We start from the raw sequence: 21,821 nt of genomic DNA, 5'->3' as shown, positions 1-21,821 counted from the left end.
TCACCAATACGGGTGATGTTTAAAAAAAATTTTTAATAGATTGTATATGTTTTTATTTTAAAAACGTATTTATCTATTTATTGTCTTAAATATTTATTATCAAGTAATATTGCGACAATTTGCACATTCTAATAATCTGTTCTCTCTCTATGGGGATCAAGCCATTTGCGTTATATTGCACAGGAGTATGTAAACGAAACAGTGTTTTCTTTATATCTATGAAAGACGTAAGTCACATGGTATCAATTGATGCACTTTGAACTTTGAATACTGGCTATTTATTGGTCTATGTATTGTACTGACGTTGTCATGTGATCAAGGCTCCATGGAGCCGAAACGTTAAGACGACAGCCTCACGATTTAATTAAATCAAGCACTTACCGAAGGTCCGTGTCAGCGAGTGTTTTTTGGAGATCTAGATGTCAAATACGTCTTCCATGCACCAGCAATTTCCTGATATATACATATACATATATATATATATATATATTATGAACCGTAGGAAAAAAATAAAATTGGCTACTATTGTTTGGGTTTATTTTTCCTTGAATAACTGACATCCACAGGAGTTTTACTGTGTGTTAAATATGAAGATCTATGATTTATAATGTTGCCACAGGCCACAGGGCAGAGTCTAAAGGCAAGTCCCAGGGCTGCTGTGGTAGGCTGCGGCAGTAGTCCGATATGCAACATAATACTTCTTACTTTTTTCAATACTCCATGACCCTGTGAGATGACATGTATTGTAATACTTGTACAATTCTGAATAAAAAACAAGTTAAAAAAAAAATATTGTTTGGGTTTTCTTTAGTACAGAGTTATCTGGAGTAAAGACAAGTTATGCTGATTTGAGAACCTTTACCGCGCCCATTTGAAGAAAGATGAGTTTCATCTCAAAGATGGGAAAGATTACTTTTCGATAATGGTACCAGTGGAACAGGTGGTGGAATCGCTTTGAACCGTACTGATTAAGCCATTTGAAAGATGTCAAGTCAATAATACTTTTATTTGATTTCGTTAAAAGTCATAAAGAGTGGGAAAACCACTGCTATACAGAATACATTGGAAAGCCATTAATAAAAGCAAAGATAAAAACACAACAAGGTCCTATCCTCCGACAATCATCTACTAATTAGTGAGAGACAATCTTAAAAAGTATAATAAGTGCAATTTAAAAATGTGCAAACCATTCAGTAGAAAATATTTAAAAAGTGTAGACTGTGCAATTAGCAAGTGTGAAAACCGTTCAATTCAAGGACACTCATGTTAGATCACTTTTTTTTTACCAGTTATTTTGCCGCAATATTCCAAGCTTTTATAGCTCTACAGGACAATTGGATCGACAAACCTCCAAGGCATTTTATGACCACTGCTCTGCATGTCCTTATTTGTTCTTTCCTTAATGACTCTCTAAGAACAATTATTCGAATTTCCAATAATGAGGGGTAAGAGCATAGGAGGTGTAATAATGTCTCTTCACCCGGACCACAGAGGCGGCATTCTTTTGTCGGACAGGTATGCTTCCATTTCAGGATCAAATCCCTCGAGGGGAACGATCCCAGCCGCAGCAGCGTAAAATAATGCTTTTTTTTTTATATGAGAGGTGTTCAGACAAGTGCAGTTGAGGTTTCAGCATCTGATAAGATTGTATCACTGCCCATGCATGAGATTTCTTAGAAAAGACTGTTTTATCCATTAATAACGAGATCAGTTTGATTGCTTTATTGACAACAGTTTTAAATCTGGAGTATGTGGTAATGGTGAGCCAGGCCTCCTCTAGCTGTAATGCAGAGAGAGATTCTTTTAATATTGTAAAGATGAAATGTTTTAGCCTGGCTTGATTTTCAGATGAGGAAACTGCAGTCTCTGCAGAACGCTGCGGCACGACTGCTTTTAAACATACCGAAAGGACAATAAACCTCGGCAGGAATAAAGTCACTGCAATGGCTTCCTATTCAGCAGCACGTGGAATTTAAGGCCTTATGCCTAGTGCACAAGGCACTTTACGGTGGTGGTTCAGAGGACATCCCAAAAATGTTCCTACCTTACACCCCCTCTCGAGCTCTTAGATCCGCAAATTTGGGCATTATCCAGACTGCTAAAATTAGGTGGTCAAGATGGGGTGGTAGGACTTTATCGAACTGTGTGGCAAAGCTGTGGAATAAAATGCCAGTGCCCATGAGATTTCAATCCAATCTGCAGCTCTTTCGGAAGAATTTGAAAACATGGCTGTTTACTTCCACCTAGTCCAGGCTGTACTCCCTTTCACATACATCAGCGCCAAGACGCCATGGCAATCGAGCGCTCTAAGAACACATATCCTATCCTAGAATTATGTCAGTCCTTCCCTTTACAGCAGTGGGTAGGTGAAGGGGGAGGGGGTGGGGGGCAGATGATGGTCCATCATTGCCTATTACCCAACGAGTTTCTCTCTAGAGAGATGTTTTAGGAGAGTATTAATTTTGGTTTGGACACCTTTGATACTGCATTGCAGTTGCCTTTGGCTTTGTGCTGAGGGTGGCATGGCCATCTCATGGTTAGAACCCTCCAATGTAAATACACTTTGTCTTTTACTTAGTATTGTGGTTTTAAGACGTTTTCGTGCTCTTCCAGACCTACCGCTTCACACGCAGCACCTTCTTCTGTACTGACTGAAGAATGATGATCCTAAGAATGGTAAGATGCTATGCCTCAGGTTTCAAAGATGGTAGACAAAGCCACGTAGATCTTCTGTTAGACCTGTCAGCCCTTTGGCAGTTCCCTCCTTAATTATTATTTTTGTCCCCTGACCCCTTCTCAATTTTTTTCTGTCTACCAAACTTTTTTGGGGTACTGATGTAGAGGTTCTGGGCGCCTCACCCTCACTACCTGAGGGAGAGGCGCAAGGTGCTCCACTGAGGTAAATAGGCGAGGAAGTTGAGATTCGCAAAATGGGGGTTCCAACTGTCACCTCAGCACCTGGACCATGACTGCTATGGGAGGTTCTAGAACCTTCTGGACCTCTCTAGCAAGTCAGGCCCAAGGTGATAAATAGAGGTGACAGCAGGGCGGCCATTTTAGGAGAGGTCAGAACTGCGGAAGGTTCAGGAGTAAGGCGCCTGTGTGAGGAGGTGGTTGTACTTAGAGGGGAACAGACAGGTCCACGGATCTGCACAGAGTCCTGAACCTAGTGACATCACCCCTGACCTTGCAACCGGTCCCTGGGAGTAGGCAGTGAACTGGAGGAGTATCGTAGTTCTGGAATTTTCATCAAGGGCGGGAGCCCATGAAGGGGGACTAGCCTTGTGGCCCAGGACCAACTTATTCTGAGTACCTCCCTGGTCGCCCCTCGTTGACAAGTAGACTGGCCTTGGCGGTAACTCCTTTACCTTTAATTGTTGAGGAGCGGACCGCAGCCATAGCAAGAGGACTAAGCCATTCTGTCTAACTGTCCCGGAGCCTACCCGGTAGCGCAAGTGCAGCGCCAGACCCCCCCCCCCACTGAAAAATACCTGCAACGAGTTCCTCCCTGAAGCGGACCCCATCGCCACCCCGGGATCGTCGGGTGTCTGGTGGTCCTTTGGGTGGACTTGTGGTGCCCCGTGGGCGGAAGTAGGAGGAGAGCAGGGGGTCGGCGACGCCGCTGACAGCGTGAGGAGAGTCACTTCAGGAAGCCGGAGGAAGGGAGGGGCGGGTACGTCCTCCGATCACGTGAAGAGGGGCCGAAACGCCGCCCCTTCGCCGACGTGAGGGAGGAAGACTGCGCTGTGCATTGGTGTTCGGAGAGGAGTACGAGAAACCTCCAGGGCCCCCACTTCAGTTCACCGCGGCTGGCTGTCAGGAAGCCGTAGCGGAGGAGGCACTGTTCCAGCAGTTGTTGGGCGGGAACTCTGTGGAAGTTCGGAGTGAGGCACTGTTCCAGCAGTTGTGGGGCGGGAACTCTGAGAAGTTCCCGGATACCCGCCGTCCCTGGGGAAAGGATTCCGCGCTAAGGAACGGGTCGGTCTCCCATGGTGTGAGGGGACAGCAGCTCCAGTACCGACGGGACACCGAGCACGGAGGAAATCAAGACTGTACCGTAAGCAGGGCCTGGTAGAGAGGGGAGGGGGAGAGAGAGTTCTGCGAGGCCCACAGTTGAGCTTAGGGTGCGTTATAAATATCCCTGTTATTTCTATTTTCTGGGAAGCCGAGATCCTTAAGAAACACGCACAGACCTCGAGGAGATTAAAGCCTATGCATTATTGTGATGAAATGAAATGTTTATTAGTTTCTAACTGCTAGGACTGTTACCATGATTATAAAGGAAGGCAATAGTAAATGATATGTAATTAAGCTGCTGGGAGACATCCTAAAGTTCAGGTGCTGTGCATAGGCCCCAGGGAAGGTGGTAAAGGGGTGCCAAGTTGGAAATAACGTTTCATGTTGGGTGGTCAAGACATACCTGGGAATGCCAGTCTGAAAAGAGACAGTGGGTTAAGTTTTTAAACATTGAATGAAAAGTTTATCTGTGATGTAAAGATGGGTTTTGCCGCCAGATAAGAGAAACATTCATAAGAAAATGTACTGAAAATTGTGCAGGTTGTAAGGTCTAATTGAAACATGTTTTAAATGAAAACAAATTGAGATAAAGTTTTTAGTAACTTCTACATTTAAACGGTGTAGTGTCCTTTTTGGGTGGTGCTGCGCAAGATTGCGAGCTGAGTAGGATGCACGCACGAGAGGCCTGATGGAGATGTAAGCCTGTTGACCTTAGGTCAAGCTACCCCTAGGACATAGGTCCAACATCTTCCGAGTGAGATTCTATGACAAAAAACATTTGCTGAAATTTCAGCTGAGTCCACTGCAGCAATTATAATGGCTAGAAACCAAACAACCTTCTTTTCAATAGCGCCATGAAATCTTGGTGCCTATACAATGGTAAATCAGATGAAAGATTTCATGCAATTCCTTATTGCTGTGGGGTTCCTATCCCAGGCAGCCTTTATTTTTTTTTTTTTTAAATATGTGGAGGCTGTCCCATACATTTTCCTTCCTGTTGCGTCTATGGAGCAGAAACTGACTTCAGGGCTGAACTGTTTCCTTCTGACCACTGTGACTTTGAAGCAACTCATGGTCTTGCTGAAGAGGCCTATATTTTTCCATAAGACAAGAAATTGCTGCTTTACCAGTTGCAGGGGTCAGGAATTTTTCCTTTGCAATATCAAATAGAAACAGTACTATATGCAAAAGTGTCTATGAGAAGCTCTTGGTTAAAGACATTTCAATAAGGCAGAACCTGCTGGCTGGAGTCACCAACTGAATGTTTAATTTTGCAGCTCCGCTAGCTAGTACATCTTGAAATGTTAGAATATCACCTACCAGAGACGTTATAGATGGAAAATGTGCCTGATAAGTAAGAATGTAGGAGGAGTGAAACAGAGCTGAATAAGGAGATCTAGAGCGTGAACAGGATCTTAGTCTTTTTTTGGTGGGTGTACTTGGAGGAGAAGACTTGCACTTCTTCAAAAGAGAGACTGACGTCGCAGTTTTCTTAAAAAAGTGAAATGTCCAGGGGATCCAGAGGCATTTTAACAGGGTCATCAAATGTAATTACTGGCCTTAATGGTCAAAAAGGCAATGGCGTTGTGTCGGGGTCTTAACGATGACGTTTAGAATTGTATTTATTTTCTCATTTTCTTCCTTGAGGTGACATTTATCAAAGAAAGTCTACATTGGACTGAAGACGACGAAGACCATCCTGATATGATGTGAGATATCGGACGCTGCTGGGGGAAGGTGTCGGAATAGGTATTTTCTGATGGTGACAGATGCCTGCGGTCAAGCTCTCCTTGGTGGCGGTGATCAGGTTGATGCCGATCTGACCTGTACAGTTCACATTGGGGGCAAAAGAGATCTCCTCCGTGTCAATCTTGAATGTGAAGATCTCAAGTGACGGCATGCAGGTAAGAGCAGACCACTTCAGCAGCAACACAGTAGGTCTCAAAATAGTTGATCGGTATCAACAGGAATGATGTCTGTCTGTTTGCCAGGTGTCTTTGTAACTGTAGCTTTCAGACTGCAGGAATCTCTCAGATGTAGGCCCACTTACAGAGTTAGGATGAGAGGCAGGTCATTTTAGCCTTCACCTCTTTCGCCTTCATCACTCCTCTGACTAATGCCTTCTCGGTCTGAGTTATATTTATTTTTTAACCAAAACGTCTAAAAGAAGTGTCACACCGGTAGGAAAACCACAGAGACAGTTGGTGAATAAGGATGTAATTTCGATAAGGAATATTAGTCCAAGCCAGGAAAGGAAACAGACTCCTCAACAGCAGAGAGAATAGGTTGATCAAAATTGGTAAAAATGATTTCCTGGCAAAATAATTAGGATTTTTTCCATGGGTGTGAATACTTGTATGGGTTCTCAGTTCCTGTTGACGCAAGCCAGAAAAAAAACATTCATGACCATCAATGGGGGGGGGGGGGGGTAAATAGACAAATACAGAAAAATCCGGAAATGATGTTCTTAAGGCTCCATTGTAATGGCACTGAAGATTCAGGAGGGAATAGAATTGGTTACCAACAGGACATTTTGGGTTGATGGGGGGGGGAGGGGGGGGGGGGGAGAACAGTATTCAGACTCTTAAGTCATTCTGAGAAAAGTAATGCCACACACAGTAGTTACAGAGTCAAGAACAGTGAGGTTCCATAGGATAACATGGATGAAGTGAATGGATTATTCCCTAAGAATTCACACAAACAAAATCGGTCATTTACAAGTAATTTACAGAAAGCTTAAGCCAACTGACAGTAGATGTACCCATTATCCCTCTCTTAAATAAGACAGGAATATAGAAGCCTTGAAAAAATAATTAATTTTAACTACAAAGTAATTCTTTATCAGACAGCAGGTTCTATTTATTCAGATATTGTAAAGTTGGGTAAGATTAATTTACAGAGCATGGACACATTTTACAATGGTTGCACTTACCGGTATCTTTTTAAGGTAATCTACATGATGCTGTACTGCAATCTGTAAATACACTGGTACTTGAAGAATTTCTTGATGGTGGTCCATTAGAAAGGAAACTAACCTTGTGGCAAGGAGTTCATCAAGGTCTACTTCCTCTGCACAGCAAAGTACACATCGAGAAAAGGTCTGTACCATCTATAAAAGTATACAATATGATATAAGCCATTATAAATTATATCAATTTTTTTTAAGTTACAAAAATTGCAACACCACGATGTACAGATACAATATATATATTAAGATGGACAGATTTTCAGCAGTAACATAAAAAAATAACCTTTAGGTAAATCTTTGGTATCTTTCGTAAATAAAAAAGCATTTTACCACCACACTGTGAATACACACATTTTCTACTTTTACTAACAAGCAGCACAGCTGCACAAATTGACCTATATTCTGAAGGAAAGTCACTCAAGAAGGTTTTTTGCTGTCAAGCCATTGAGAGTAGGCCTACAATACCTTCCTACCAAAAGCCAACTTAGATGTTTTATACATTATCCAATAGCCATCTTTCAGAATCAGTCTCTGCAGAGTACCTTTAAGTTACGTTGGTAGACGTGAACAGGGAATACTTTTTCACCTGAAGGAATTTTACAGCACTAATTGGCCACTGCTGCATTTGAGCGACAACCGATTTACTTTGTGAACATATAAATATTCCTGTGTGGTCACTCGGTCTATCTCTTGGAGAGGTGTATTTGAAAGGGGCGCTCTGGTGCACTGCTCTTGTTGAACTCTTTGTGTATCAGCCTGGAGCTGGTTTATTGGCAAGCTTTTTACAAAATGTAATGAAGTAACAAGCCATCAGGTATATTCAATTGAACATACCACAGTACAGATGTTGCTGTAACGGACAACAGCAAAAATTAGAATTTCATATTACAAAATGGACATGTTATTGCAACTTACACAGCAGCTCAAACACATTGTAGTACATTAGACATTCAAGAAATATTTTAAAACCTCAATATCTTCCTTTTGTTGCTACCCATGCACAGATCAGTACTATGCAAGAGAGAAGTGAAGTTTACCTGTCTAGTATGACAAACTTTTTTCTGGTTAAAATATTCATCGTTTGGGTCCATCTTGAAAAATTAATAGGCAAAAATGATTTATATGTTGGTAAAATTGTGGGTTGAATGTCTTATTTTCAAGTTTAGTTTAAATTGTGTAGAGGTACTGTATTTTTTAATTGATTGAAAGGCACAAGTGCTTTGCCGGGAACACTGAGCATTCTTTGTTTTTTGCAGCCTTTAGAATCTGGTGACCATTGCCGAGGGCACGTGGTGTATGAACAATCATTTGGGCAATAGCTTTGACCGTACACGCCTTTGGAAAGAAATAAGTGTTACGAGTGTGAGGCAGGCTTGCACTGCGTGAATGCTTGCGCTGGTGACAGGTTTCGCTTCCTGGCTCAGCGGATTTATGCATAGGGATGGGAGTGTGGGAGCAATCTTGTAAAGTTGGGAAGACACTGACGATTCGAGAGGTCTTTGTTCTTTTTATCTTGTACTTCTTTTATTCATTTTCTTGTCCACAGATATGAACATTTCCGCACAGCCCACGCATTTCACCCACAATTCGGGCTTCTTCAGGCTATAGACAAGAAAATGTACTAAAGAAGTACAAGATAAAAAGACCAAAGACCTCTCGAATTGTCTTTAGGTTATCAATTACAGCATTGACCGTGATAATTGTTTGAATTCTTTTGAGAGATGCCTCTCTGTTTTTGTATATATATTGATTAATGAACAATTAATGATGGTGGTGGCTAGCCTTTAGAGGTGGGCAATTCTCGAAGATTAAGTGGCTAAACTGGTGGTCTAAAATTTCACTGAGTAAGGAAAGGGGTAGATCTTCAGTAATTTGGGGCCAAATAGTTACCAATAAACCAGCTTTTCTGACTAATACTTCTTTCACAGAGGATTGATCGGATTCAGGCTAATCATTTAAGGAAATAATATTTCTATGGAGGATAAGTCATTGAGGAGAAACGTCAAGCAGAGGAATTGGGCAAAAGGATAGAGGACTCTGGAGGGAAGAATTCCTACAAACAGGCCAACGACAATAGATATTGGTAAGCATTTTAACAAAGAGAGTTATTGGGCAATAGGAGAATCTGAGGTACAGGGTCACCATGTAAAACCAGGGGGCTACACATAAAAGGCATGTGAATCAGAGAAAGTGTGCAGTATGTAAATTGAAGAGCTTTGAAAGTTTGATTAAGGATAATAAGAAGGATGAATGAAACCGAGGGAAAGCTACAAAAGCCCAAAAAAGAGCCACAAAGTGGTGCATGTGAGCATTTCACAAACATGTGGAGATGTTGAACTGAGCTGTTCGGATATTGATTATGGATGAGGGCGTCGGGGGTGGGGGCATTGGGGTTCGGAAAGTAGTAAGCTAGATGAAATGAGTAAAGGGGATAAGGATAAATGATTTAACGATCCATGTAGTGGTCACATGTTTGATTCTTTATTGATTCAACATTCCTTTTTGCCTCAGTGGGCAAGGGCACATCATGTAGCGCAATATGTTGAGCTTTGGATTACAAAGAAAATGCCCAACAAAGAACGCTTGGGAAATCTAACTGTCCAAGCACTACCTTATCTACAATCTATTGTTCATCCCAAAGTTTGATTCGAAGACTATGGCCTTTCTAAATAATTTTGGTATGTATACTAGAAAGGGCCCAGATAAGGGACTGAAATTATGTCAGGATAGACTCCTAGATATATATGGCCCACTGACAAAAGATTTTGATATGGTTGAAGAGCCTTCTTTCGTCAATGCATGTTTGGATGTTGGAGAACTGCACAAATGGGTGCAAAGAGCAGAGTGTCTCTTAGATAATGAAAACTCAGCACTATGGATGGAGAGACAGAACTGTATTTTGACCCCAAGATGGCAGAACTGGCCAATAAATATGGTAGATCTTTATGTGATAGCATGTGGGTTGGTGAAGAATCTGTGACAGATATGTCCCGGTAGGTGGGCACATTCAATTCAATCCAAAAGGTTCAAAGGAACATTAAAAAGATATCCAGAGACTGAATTTTTGGTGGGACCAGTAGAATGCGGGGCTGGTAGACAGGCCATGGCCAAAGTATCACTTGTTTCCGCAGGGATTTAGAGCCTTTCGGACAAAAAAGTTCTTTTGGATTCTTCCCATGGCGGTAGAGAAATGGGGCAAGTTTTACCAGAGGAAAAGGAAGAGGTAAAGGAAGCTCAGGAATGTTAAACAAAGACTATTTATCTACGCCTGTCAAGTTGTGTACCTGGCTAGCCCAGCTTGTAGAAAGATGAAAGGAGATCAGGTATTTGTGGGTTTTGGTAATGGAATACAGAACAGAGTTTATGAGCCACCTGGTTCAGGTTCATGAACCAAGAGTTCTTACATTCAGCAGAGAGAAGGAAAAAATGATGGATCAAGAGGTAGAAGCATTGTTTCAGAAGGGGAGCAATATATTTAGTGACTAGTTCTCCAAGAGCTTTTGTATGAAATATTTAAAAAGGACAAAGGGATGAGACCAGCATGAATCTAAGATTTAAATGACTGGGTAGTACATAGATATTTCAAGATGAGGGAAGCCACCTGTTGAGGGATGTTTGGAGTAAAGACACGGCTGGTTTTAAAAACACTTACCAGACAGTAGCCATTTATTAGACACACAAGATCTCTCAAGATTTCGAAGGCAAGAAAGGATTTGGTGGTTATAGGCTTCCAGTTTAGATTTATGACAGCACCATGATGTTTCATGCATGTATTAGATCTTTGGTATGGTGGATGAGAGCGAGAGGGGTTGGTCTGGTTGTTTATTTAGACAACATTGGAATTATGTCATTTACAAAAAAGCAGTCTGAAGAACAGAGTTACAGGTTTGCATCATAGAGGATCTGTATCAAAAGGGGCAGAATAAGCTTGATTCCAGGTCAGGAAATTAGACTTTTAGGCTTTCAGATACAGACATCTGGTTGTGTGTTGAGCTTCCCGACAGTGAAAATAAAGATTTACAAGTTCAGGCAGGTGAAGTTAGCAAATAAAATTGCTAGTTAGCAAGATTTGAGATGGTCGTCATCAATTCAGGTGAATTTAACACCTCTTAATTACAGAATCCTCCAAAGGTTGAAAGTGCATTATGTAAGAATAGTTCGAAATATTCCTAGGAACATAATCAATCAGGCCGCTTTAACGGAGGTAAATTGGTGGTTAGTGAATATGGAGGCTTGAAACAGGAATTTTATCTATGGGGACTCTCCAGAGATGGTGAAAGAATTAGATACGAGCAAGGAGGCTTTGGGTGCGAGATGCAGAATGTTAACAGGAAGAAAATGTTCAGACTCCGAGGACGAGGTATATCATTTGTATGGAGAAATGGACAAGGTTTAGCAAGGGACTGAGTGAATTGCTCTATTTTGCTGAAGATGGACAATCTCTCAACAAACATGAATCTGAATCTTCAAATGAATGTAACAGGACAATGGCACAAGCCAGTAGTGAACAGACAGATGCAACTCATGGGTTGAAATATTTTGTAGAGTCTGGCACATGCCAGGGTTATCGTCAGAGGCTTCAGACTGCATCAAAGGGTCCTGCTACAGCAAAGGCACATTTTGGGCGTGGAAGCAATGGGTACATTGGTGTTCTGAAAGGGATTTAGATCCCATATCATCAACTGTAGTGCATATGATACATTTTTTTACGGACACTATTAAAGAAGATTTCCATATTTATAGTACAGTAAACTTCCATATTTATAGTACAGCAATTTCAGCAGGCCACGTATTTCAAGAAAGACTACCTATGGTCAGAGTGCTCCAGCTACGAGACTGGTTAGGAGTGTGTCTCTATAAAATCCACCTGTAATGAAATATTATTTTTGGGATGTGGATGTACTCCAAACGAATATAGGAATGAGACTTTGACATTGCGATCTTTATCTTTGAAGTTAACAATGCTTGTGTGTGTCATTTCATTTAGTTATGTGTCAGTTGTAAGAGCACTAGCGGTATCTTCTAGAAGATATGAACCACAGGGCGTATGATTTTATATTAAGAACAGAACTGTCTATCTACAAATTTTCCAATGGGTTCAGAGATGGACCCACAAGCCGAGACAATGGGTCTGAACGGAGGATTAACTTTAGCCACCACGTTAATCCATTACCACAAAAACAAGAGAATACCAAGGGGCCTCAGGATAGCCCTTAAGCCAATGCTGGGCAAAAACAGTAAGAAATTTGTTGAAAGATGGTATCAGATTCTAAACAAATGTTCACTTGACTTGATTTTGTTGATTGTCGAAGAATTATCCAAAGTTTTAATTGAATTGGAAGAAGAAATCAAAATCTTACAAATGGAAATCAACAAAAGTACTGATCTAACCAAAACTTTAGAAGATATCAATCTCAAACTGGAAAAATACGCCAAAGAAGTGAATGAGAGAAAAGTTCGTAAATATCGAAGAGATACATTAGATTATAAACTCGAAGTGTATTCTTGGGCTGAAGTTTATAATCAAAGGAAATGGCAACCACAACAACAGACACAAAAGGCAACAACATCTTCATCCCAAGAAAGTGTTGTATCTGACTCTGATATTTCGGTGACAAGAGGTCCAATAAGCAAGACTACTACATCAATCACTAAACCATCTACAAGTAATAACACTCAACCTGCTTTTTTAGATATCAGTCCAGCAGCAAACTCCGCACCAGTAACAGAAGGATTACAAGAAGGGCCAAAAGAAACCGATCAAAATATCGCCGAAAGGACTCGGAGCCAGATGTCGAAAGCGACCTCATAGTTAACATTTCATCTAAAACGCTCACGAAAGCTGAAACCAAACTTTTGAACAAAGGTATCACATTTGTTCCCACTTACCATTCAAATCTAGCAGAAACGGAGATAGCCTTGTTTAAATTTTTCAGGACCTTGAAATTAAAATTCTTCTTTAAAGATTCTCAAGTACCACTACAAGCGGAAACATGGGATAAAGATTTCAAACCAAAAAGCACCTTTTGCGCGCCATTTACACATAAAACTATTGAAGCCTTTGAAAGATCAGTATTAGCAGATATTCAAGAAATGACATTCACCAAACCAAAGACGACGAATTTGTCCTCCAAAGAATGGAACACTCTTAAAAACTTGAGCGCAGATAAAAAACTAACCTTTCAAAAAGCTGACAAAGGTGGCGCCCTTGTCGTGATGGACACGGAATTTTACACAATGAGTGTTTTTTGTTTTTTTTGACATGTTTTTATTAGGGTTTTGCATATATTACATCATAAGAAACATTCACAGTTATGAACCTGAATCACTGTACTGTAACATCCTGGGCCATTGAGAAAGTTATAGTGTGTGGAAACTGTAGTCCATTAGCCGTTGGGCCTTCCGTGATGGCCCGAGAGACCTGTCTTCCCCTATGCCGGTTCCATCTGGCCCCCCGTCTAACGCCCTGGTCGTGTCTATATCTTCCGTCTCGATCAGGGGTAACTTTATCTTCCCATCTCCGTCTATGTAGCGTCCCTTCTTGTCTCGAATTCCCTATCATGTCGTGTAACTAGAACAACGGTATGTAAACCGCCAACTAGGACTATCTACGCCTGTGAGGCTTTACACAATGAGTGTTAATAAACATGTGACAAACCAAGACATTTATCTTCCTTTGGAATCTGATCCTACGTTTGAATACCAAAAAATGTTAGACAAAATCATTGAACATGCATTTGAAATGAATTGGATTTGTGGAAAAACTAAACAATTTTTTGACACTAAATTTCCTAGAAGACCTCAATTATATATGCTGCCAAAAATACATAAGGATAAAGTTAATCCTCCGTTCAGACCCATTGTCTCGGCTTGTGGGTCCATCTCTGAACCCATTGGAAAATTTGTAGATAGATTTTTACAACCCATTGTGCAAAGAGGTGTCACCTATATAACAGACACCACATCATTTTTGAACCTCTTTAAGTCAGTTGAACTTGAAAAAGATGAGTCATATGTATTGTGTACTATAGACGTAACAGCGTTGTACACATCAATACCTCACAATGAAGGTCTAGAAGCGTTGGAATGGAGTCTACTAAGAAGCGATCTAGAAGAGTCACAAAAATTGTTAATCATGGAACTCATGCAATTTGCATTATACTGTAGCTATTTTGAATGGCAAGGAAAATTCTACAATCAAGCTAGTGGCACATCTATGGGATTTGGGGGGGCCCCCTCATATGCCAATATCTTCATGAGCAAATTTGAAACGGACTATATCCTTGAAAACCCAATGTGGAGTGAAGGAATGGTGATGTATAAGAGGTACATTGATGATCTATTTTTAATTTGGGAAGGATCTCGTCTACAAAAATAATATCGCTATCCTTAACACGTACAATGACCGTATAAAATTCACTCATTGCATCGAAGAGAAAACTATAGCATTTTTGGATGTTACAGTGATGCTTGATCAAAATCAGATTTCCACTCAACTTCATACCAAAAAGACTGATAAAAATTCTAGTCTTCTATTCCAGAGTTTTCACCCAGAGTCACTCAAGAAACACTTACCTACCTCTCAATACATCAGAATGAAACGTATTGTATCTAACAGTGAAGATTTACAAACAACTCTAGATAAACAAACTGTTAAGTATCGTCAAAGAGGTTATCCTGACAGTGTGTTAAAGACCTCTTTAGATAAAGTATCATTGCAATCGAGAGACTATCTTCTTCAAGAACGAACAATCAATAAAAAAGACAAAAAAAAGACTGTATGTGTGTTGAAATATTCCACAGAGTCACCTAAAATCAAGAAAGCCATCAATAAACATTGGAGAATCATTCAAATGGAGCCAGACTTAAGATTTATATGAGGATAAGATTACATTTGCTTATCAACGCTCAAAAAATCTCAAAGAAATTTTAAACACACCTAAGAAAATGACACAGAAATGGCGTGGCATGCTTCAATGCCAAAACTGCACACATTGTGGGAACGTAATTATTGGAAACAAATTTACTCATCCGACGAAGGGTTATCCTATAGCCCTTAATCACACTAGCACTTGTGATACTGCCAACTGTATCTATGCCATCAAATGCCCCTGCGGCAAAGTATACGTCGGTCAAACAGAGCGGAAAGTGAAAATCCGCATCACAGAACATAAGAGTAACATCAGGATGAAGAATCTTAAATCTTCCGTGGCAAGTCACTGGATTGAAGCCTGTCATCAAATATCCCAATTACGTTTCACCATACTGGAAACGATCACACAACGCCGAGACATGGACCCTACTAAACAAAGATTAAGAACTGAATATTTTTGGATCAAAAAATTGAACTGTACTCATCCCTCCGGGATCAATGATCGTATTGAATATGCATGTTTTCTATAACAATTTTCAGTGAATTCGCATTGGCACTGTGCATTCCTTGACCCTAATATTATATGTATTCATAATGATGTGCCCTTATTAACCTCAATTTTCTATTTTTTCCTTTTTATTTTTTGTTTTTTCACTCCATTTAACTTTATTCAGTTCCACTTGCATACATACATCCTCGGACAACAGTCGTTTTCTTTTACTTCGTAAAACACATAACACGATTGGTTGATTCACCTTCATGTAACTGTTTGTCTATTCTGATTAGTTCACTCGTCAGCATGCTTTGGCTTGTCGCCTATGATTGGTTAATTTGCCGTTAGTCTTATCACGTGACTATGTTCACATAATTCGACCTATCCCGCACTCAGTTGTGATTCGTCATCATTCCTGGCGCGAAATTTGTATGCCGCTGGACGGAGCTCTACAGCAACGGAGACCTCTTGGTCCCTTGTAAGTCGGCATTTTTAATTAATTTAAAATAACTACAAATCTTGTTCACAGAATCTCGCCCGATATGCACTCATGCGAAGGTTCCGTTCAGAATATTGATTTGATTCGTTTCTATCTTTAATAGGTTTGAGATTGATGATATTGGTCGCTTTCACGCATATCATTCTTTCTTTACATTGGGCACTCTACACCCTTTAGACAGATTCCTTTCAGTTCTACATTGTTTTTTGCAATAAGCTCCTTCAGTTACCCCATGTCTCTAGCACGACATTTCACACTTTAACATGATTCAGTGCATGATGTTCATTTAGCGTGTGCATTATTGACCAGTGAAGTGAACCTAATGGTCCTGTTTCATTTACTTTGACCCCTGAAGAAGGGTCAGATGTGATTGACCCGAAATGCATTGGGTGGAAGTTTAATGCTGTAACAAAGAATTATTTACTTTGTCGGAAGTGAAGCATGGATATAATTTTTGAACCAATGAATTATTGAAGTTTAAACCACGAAAATTTTTTGCTTCTATCAATAAAAGGAAATTTGTGAAGAAACCCGAGAGTTTCATTGTATATAGTGCGCACTTGTCCAGTGAGAAGGTCACTCTTCTCACAACATACTTCAGATTTACAGCCTTGCCATGCTGGTTTTGGTGTCTTGCCATAAAATGCTGATTTTCCAAAGTATAGGTAGGTAGAAAATCATGATTTCATTAAAGTTGTTAAGGCCAATATCCCTCCTGTTAGATTATACCACCCTATAATAAGTATTATTCTTGGTTTGTAGATCAAGTCTAAAGGAAAAGCTGGATGATGGGTGGATCTTCTCACCACCAGAAGAAAGTCTTAAGGAGTGTGAAGCGGTTTGCACAATCAGTTGTTCGTATATTGACCTTCGGGAGTAAACAGTGATAATTAAGATTTGAAAGACTTTCACAGCAAGAAAAGAAGGAAGATGGCTGTTAGTTCTGATGTTTTATATTTGTTCTAGATGTTGGAACAATTAATATAGTAAAGTTCAATCTGTGTTGCTGTTGTAGGAGTTGGCAATGAGACTTTATGAAGGTTTAGTAGATTCTGCCTAGAAGGTCTTTGGGGGAAAATGTGGGCATTTTTAAGCATTTTCGGCTAAAGACATGGATTAAAACTTTTCAGGATTTAAAAATAACTTTGCGAGGGTGGGTGGGTTCCCCTCAAAGGTGTTTTGCAGAACTTCAATGACATAGTGGGCATTTTGCAACACCTTAATTGAAGTTTGTTCGATTCAGACTATACAGAGCTTTGGGGAGATTTAACAGCAAGTGGTTCAGTTTTAAACATATTAGGCCAGTGACATCTGTTAAATGTTGCTAGGATTCGAATACCACATTGCAAACTGGATGCAATGCTCCCTAAGGAATTTTGTAGAAATGTAATGACAATTAACATTTTAAAGCACAATGCCTGTTACACTGACCAAAATATTTACAGACTGCTTTTTCTGGAAAATCTTAGTGGTAGATTGTACATAAGAACATTAAATTGGTTCCCCGGTTTACATTTTTGGAACTAAAGAACATTATGTAGGGCATAGGATGAACAGCATTTGCCCCTACAACTATTTGTTTTAAACAAAGATTGTAGGATTTAACCTCCAGGCCCCAATACAGGAGTTGGGTATGCACCAAGAGATTAATTGGAAAAATGTTTGGAAATTGCACCTTTACCTTTTAGGCTAACACCACCAGCTATTACTTTGTAGGATTTTAACCCCTTTTGAAATTTAGTAGAAAAATTGTGCATTTTTAAAAACATTAGCCAGAACTATTGGTTATAACAGAATGTAAAGAACTTTGAGGAGTGGGAGCAACTTAGGAAATTGTAGGCCAAGAACATTGTTAAAATGTAAATTCCCTTTCTAAAGTATTTTAGTGGTTGTCTCCCAATAATACTTAGGAAATATAGAGGTAAATGTTGAGTTTTATAGCTTAAGATGCTGGTTACTTTGGTTAAGACTCATTAGGCTGTAAAGTCCACTGCACATAGGGACTGGGACTCTACTAACGGAACCCTTCTTCAACATTAATTAAAAGAGGGAGCAATCTATGTACAATTCTGTGGAACTCCTGAAGTTGTTAAAGGCTCCCCTTAAAAGCTTTTAAATGAGATTATCATAATTAGGTATTTTTAGTGTGCAAACGTACTGCAAAAGGTACCATCAAAATGTTTATCCACTTCAAGTGTAAGAAGGCTAGAAATGAAGCCATGAAATATTATCTGTGAAGATCTAGGTCTTTACTAGGGTTCAGAATGCATTTTGTTTTGGAGGCTGTTTCAGACTTCCACTGACTGAACTTAAAAAGCTGTCAAACAATTTTTGTGTTTTTGACTTGACAGTCTTAAGCAGGAGTTGGCAACTGCATCTTAACGAAAAAGATGGAACTTATTGAGAGAATTTTTTCATTGGAAATCTGGAACCAGAACCTCAGAATATCTTATTCACAATTGTGACCGATTTAAAGATAATTCTTTTCAGTCCTTGGAGCCACCGGAATTGGTGGAAGTGTGCAGACCCCAGACATTATGTAGATGCTGCACAGGACTATGGTACTACCCAGTATGCAACATGCTCCTAATTAATGTGGGATCAAATAGACACCTGTGGCATTTGTATTCCATATGGACAAGTCAGAAAAGGAAAAATGTGTAAAATTTAGAGATGGTAAAAACAGGCTTTGATCACTCCCTGAAATCTGATGTTCAAGATTCAATTCTTTGTCCAGTATTATCCCTCAGTTTCTCACCACAATTACTGGCTCTGGGACTGTGCCTAGAACGAGACCACATGCAAAAGGCAAGTATCTGGCCACTAGCAGCTTTCACCAGTCATTTAATCAAACTGATGACGAAAAAAGGCATGAAAGCAGTCTTAATCGGAAATTTGAGAGCAACACTTTAGAGTTCCTCAAGCAACATATTGCTCCCAAGATACACGTTGGGGACAGTTGCCATAGCAGAGCTTTTTTTTTTTTATAAGGTGTGCAAATAACTGTGGCACTTGCAGCCACATCCTATACCTGGAAATTGCCACTCTGAAAAAATATCATTACAAGCAAGGCCCAACATTCCAGTCCACAGACTGAAACATGTTACCTGTAGAGTTCTTAGGCTCACATTTGGTACCCAGACGACAGCAGCAAAGCAGTCCTCAGGACAATGTCTGATGTATTACAGCACAACAAAATCACAATGCAACTAACAGAACTGAAAGGTACATACAAACTCTATTTAAAGCCTTTGTAAAGCAACATGTCCTATATCACCCTAATGGTGAACATAAAAAAAAAAAGACGGTGGGGAAAATGAGTTTTAAATAGCTGTTTGGATAAATATGTCCACAACTTCTTACAGAATGAGTGAAGGCACTGGGCAAATTGTTTCAGATAGTCATGTCTGTGGACAGTAACACTTCTGTGTAGGTAGGAGGATGACATTTATGATGACTGGGTGGAATGATCTCTGGACATTGTGAGAAGAGATCAAGTTCATTAGGTACTTAAATGCTTCTTTGCACAAGTCTTGAGTGAACAACAGTGAACCAAATCTTTCACGTGAAGTCAGAGACAACATTTTAACATGGAGTTTTTAGGATCTAACTCCAAGCAATTTTTTTTTAGACATTCTTATATTGGATTACTTAAAACGTTGAACTTTTATTGTTACTACTGATGGCTAAATCTTCTGGTCTAACAAACTGTAGTTCTGGCAAAACTACTTGAGTTGTCATTCTCCAGAGATATTTGAATGGACAGAGTAAGTGCATGATTTTTTAAAAAACTTTTCATTAGAAAAAGGTTATCAAGGAGAAAAGTCTGAATTTTCTGACATTGGGCTGATTAAGTTGTCCCAATACTTTTCTACTAGTATTGCCTTTGGGAAACTATAACAGTTCAGCTGAATAGCACCTATACATTACACAGCCCTCTGAAATGAAGTCGCTAACAAAGACTTCAACTCCAGTACCAAGATGTATAGGGGGTATTTGTTAGCCAAAATGTTTGTCCTTGATGGCACCAGTCCTCTCTCCTCCAAAAACCCCAACAGCAAGTGTGAAGAACCGCTGGCTGCAATGGGGCCAAAGTGTCTCTGCTGACGGACAGGATGTTAATGGGAGAAGTAGTTTCTTCATAAGAGCAAACAGAAAATGCTATCCAAGTTAGTGCGAGACCACAGTGGTCTAAAACAGCAGTTTCAGTTCGGCAGTTTCTTCGTTACAATAGCCGCTCCATTTGTGACAAAACTGATTAACAAAGTTAATTTATCTGTTAAATCCAATCCCTTTCTGCCAGAGGCTCATTTAGGCAAAACAGAAATGATCACCCAATCTAATGCAGGAAGAGAAGTTAGGGTTGCAATAGATCAGCTACCTGCAGACCATCCCACTCAGCAGTCTTCAAGCATAACCAGAGACCTCACAAGTACATTAGCAGTAAAGACCTAACAAGAATCAATTTCTTAAAAAGCAAAACAAGCCATTTCCTAATCAACCTGGATAGCACAGTTTTGCTCACAGCAGTATGTTGTGAACTCATGAAATACTCACCAAAGACCTAGTTCCTATGACATCGTGTAATCGGGGCATGTCCACATTTTGGCTGATGCGTGAAATCATGCGCATTAGAAGTTGAAGTTTTCTGCGATTTGGTGGAGGTAGTAACAAACAGCAAAGCTGCAAGGCTTCAATAGCAACATTTTCTAAATGAGGCTGAAGTAAACCTATAAAGTTGTAAACGGGTATTGAAAAAAAAAAAAGAGAATTACATTTAAAAGGAGAAAGAATCAAAATCTAAGTTAGTCAAATAAGGTAAAAAATAATAGGTTTCAGTCTGCAGATGTTTTGGTTATATAATTGAGACAACACATGCCCGCCTGTATATTTAGTTGATAAGGAAGTTCAAAAAGCAGGAAATGTAAATCATTCTGTAAAGGAAACATTCCACAAAGTGAACTTAGTGCTGAAAATAATTGGGGGGAATCTACAACTACAAACAAAATAGAAGCTTAGCAATGTATGTATTACAGATCCTTATGTTCATTCCTTTCTAGCTTATGGCAATAGCATCACCCAATGATCTGTTACTTTGTAAAGAGACCAAGAATAATGTGGATCCCACCTACATGTTTCCACTACCACCATGTGCAACCTCAGGATGCTGCACTTCTCATTTACTAACTAAAAACAAAGCCAATAGAAGTACTAAAGTTACTATACCTAGGTTAGTAACCTTTACTCTTACATCCAGGTCCCTCCACTAACTACCTATAGAAAACTATGTGGGCTCCAAAAACGGTGTCATGATCACAGGAAACTGATAACTCTGCATTCAGAAGGGTGCAGAAATCGTATTAAACAGCCAGAATAAACAAAGACCATCCACATCATACCCACATAGGAAGGACCTCAATATTTGTTGTCCATCTTCGTAGCAACTATTGTAAAAGGCTAGAATTCTGCCAGAGTTTTGATGTAGCCACCTTTAATATGGACAGAAGAGAACAGTTACTGGATTGCTCTGCGGAGACAGGGAAAGGCCAAAGGTCCTTTCTTTGTACAAAATCACTTTTCCCAATTTCTTTGGGGTGGGACACATTGAAGACCTTCCCCAAAGCATAAATGAACTGCACATAGGAAACACATTCTTCCTCTACCCCTCTTTGCACCTCTGAGTCTTTGCTGGAGAAGATCAAACCTAATCTGTCTAGCTGAGGGAAAATGACATAAGCCACTAGCACAGGAAGTACAACCTGTGCCCCAAGATACTGGGCGTGCACCTGCAAGGTAACATTTTTAAATTACAGCCATAATGATCTTTATAATAGAAATAATCTGTATTCTTACCATTGTTCTGCCATTACAAGGCACTGCAAAAAAACACAGGTGGAACTATTACTATATACAATGACAACAACTTTGACCTCAGAAAACCTGAAAGCTCTGGCTTGCTGGTTCCTGCAGA

General features: G+C 39.9%; 1 protein-coding gene across 3 annotated transcripts in view; it reads right to left on the bottom strand.

Annotated features, from left to right (window-relative positions):
* The window catches only part of DEPDC1 (DEP domain containing 1), a 425,665-nt gene that overhangs the window by 111,487 nt on the left and 292,357 nt on the right, over positions 1-21,821 (bottom strand). For all 3 annotated transcript variants that reach the window (XM_085602294.1, XM_085602297.1, XM_085602295.1), the window contains 2 exons: positions 20,408-20,580; positions 6,950-7,126 (listed from right to left, as the gene is read on the bottom strand). In XM_085602294.1, coding sequence (XP_085458420.1) covers positions 6,950-7,126; positions 20,408-20,580 — 350 coding nt within the window. The remainder of the gene's footprint in view (positions 1-6,949; positions 7,127-20,407; positions 20,581-21,821) is intronic.

This window comes from Triturus cristatus, chromosome 4_2 (assembly GCF_964204655.1).
Source record: "Triturus cristatus chromosome 4_2, aTriCri1.1, whole genome shotgun sequence".
In the NCBI taxonomy this organism is placed as follows: domain Eukaryota; kingdom Metazoa; phylum Chordata; class Amphibia; order Caudata; family Salamandridae; genus Triturus; species Triturus cristatus.
This window is presented reverse-complemented; position numbering and strand designations above follow the sequence as displayed.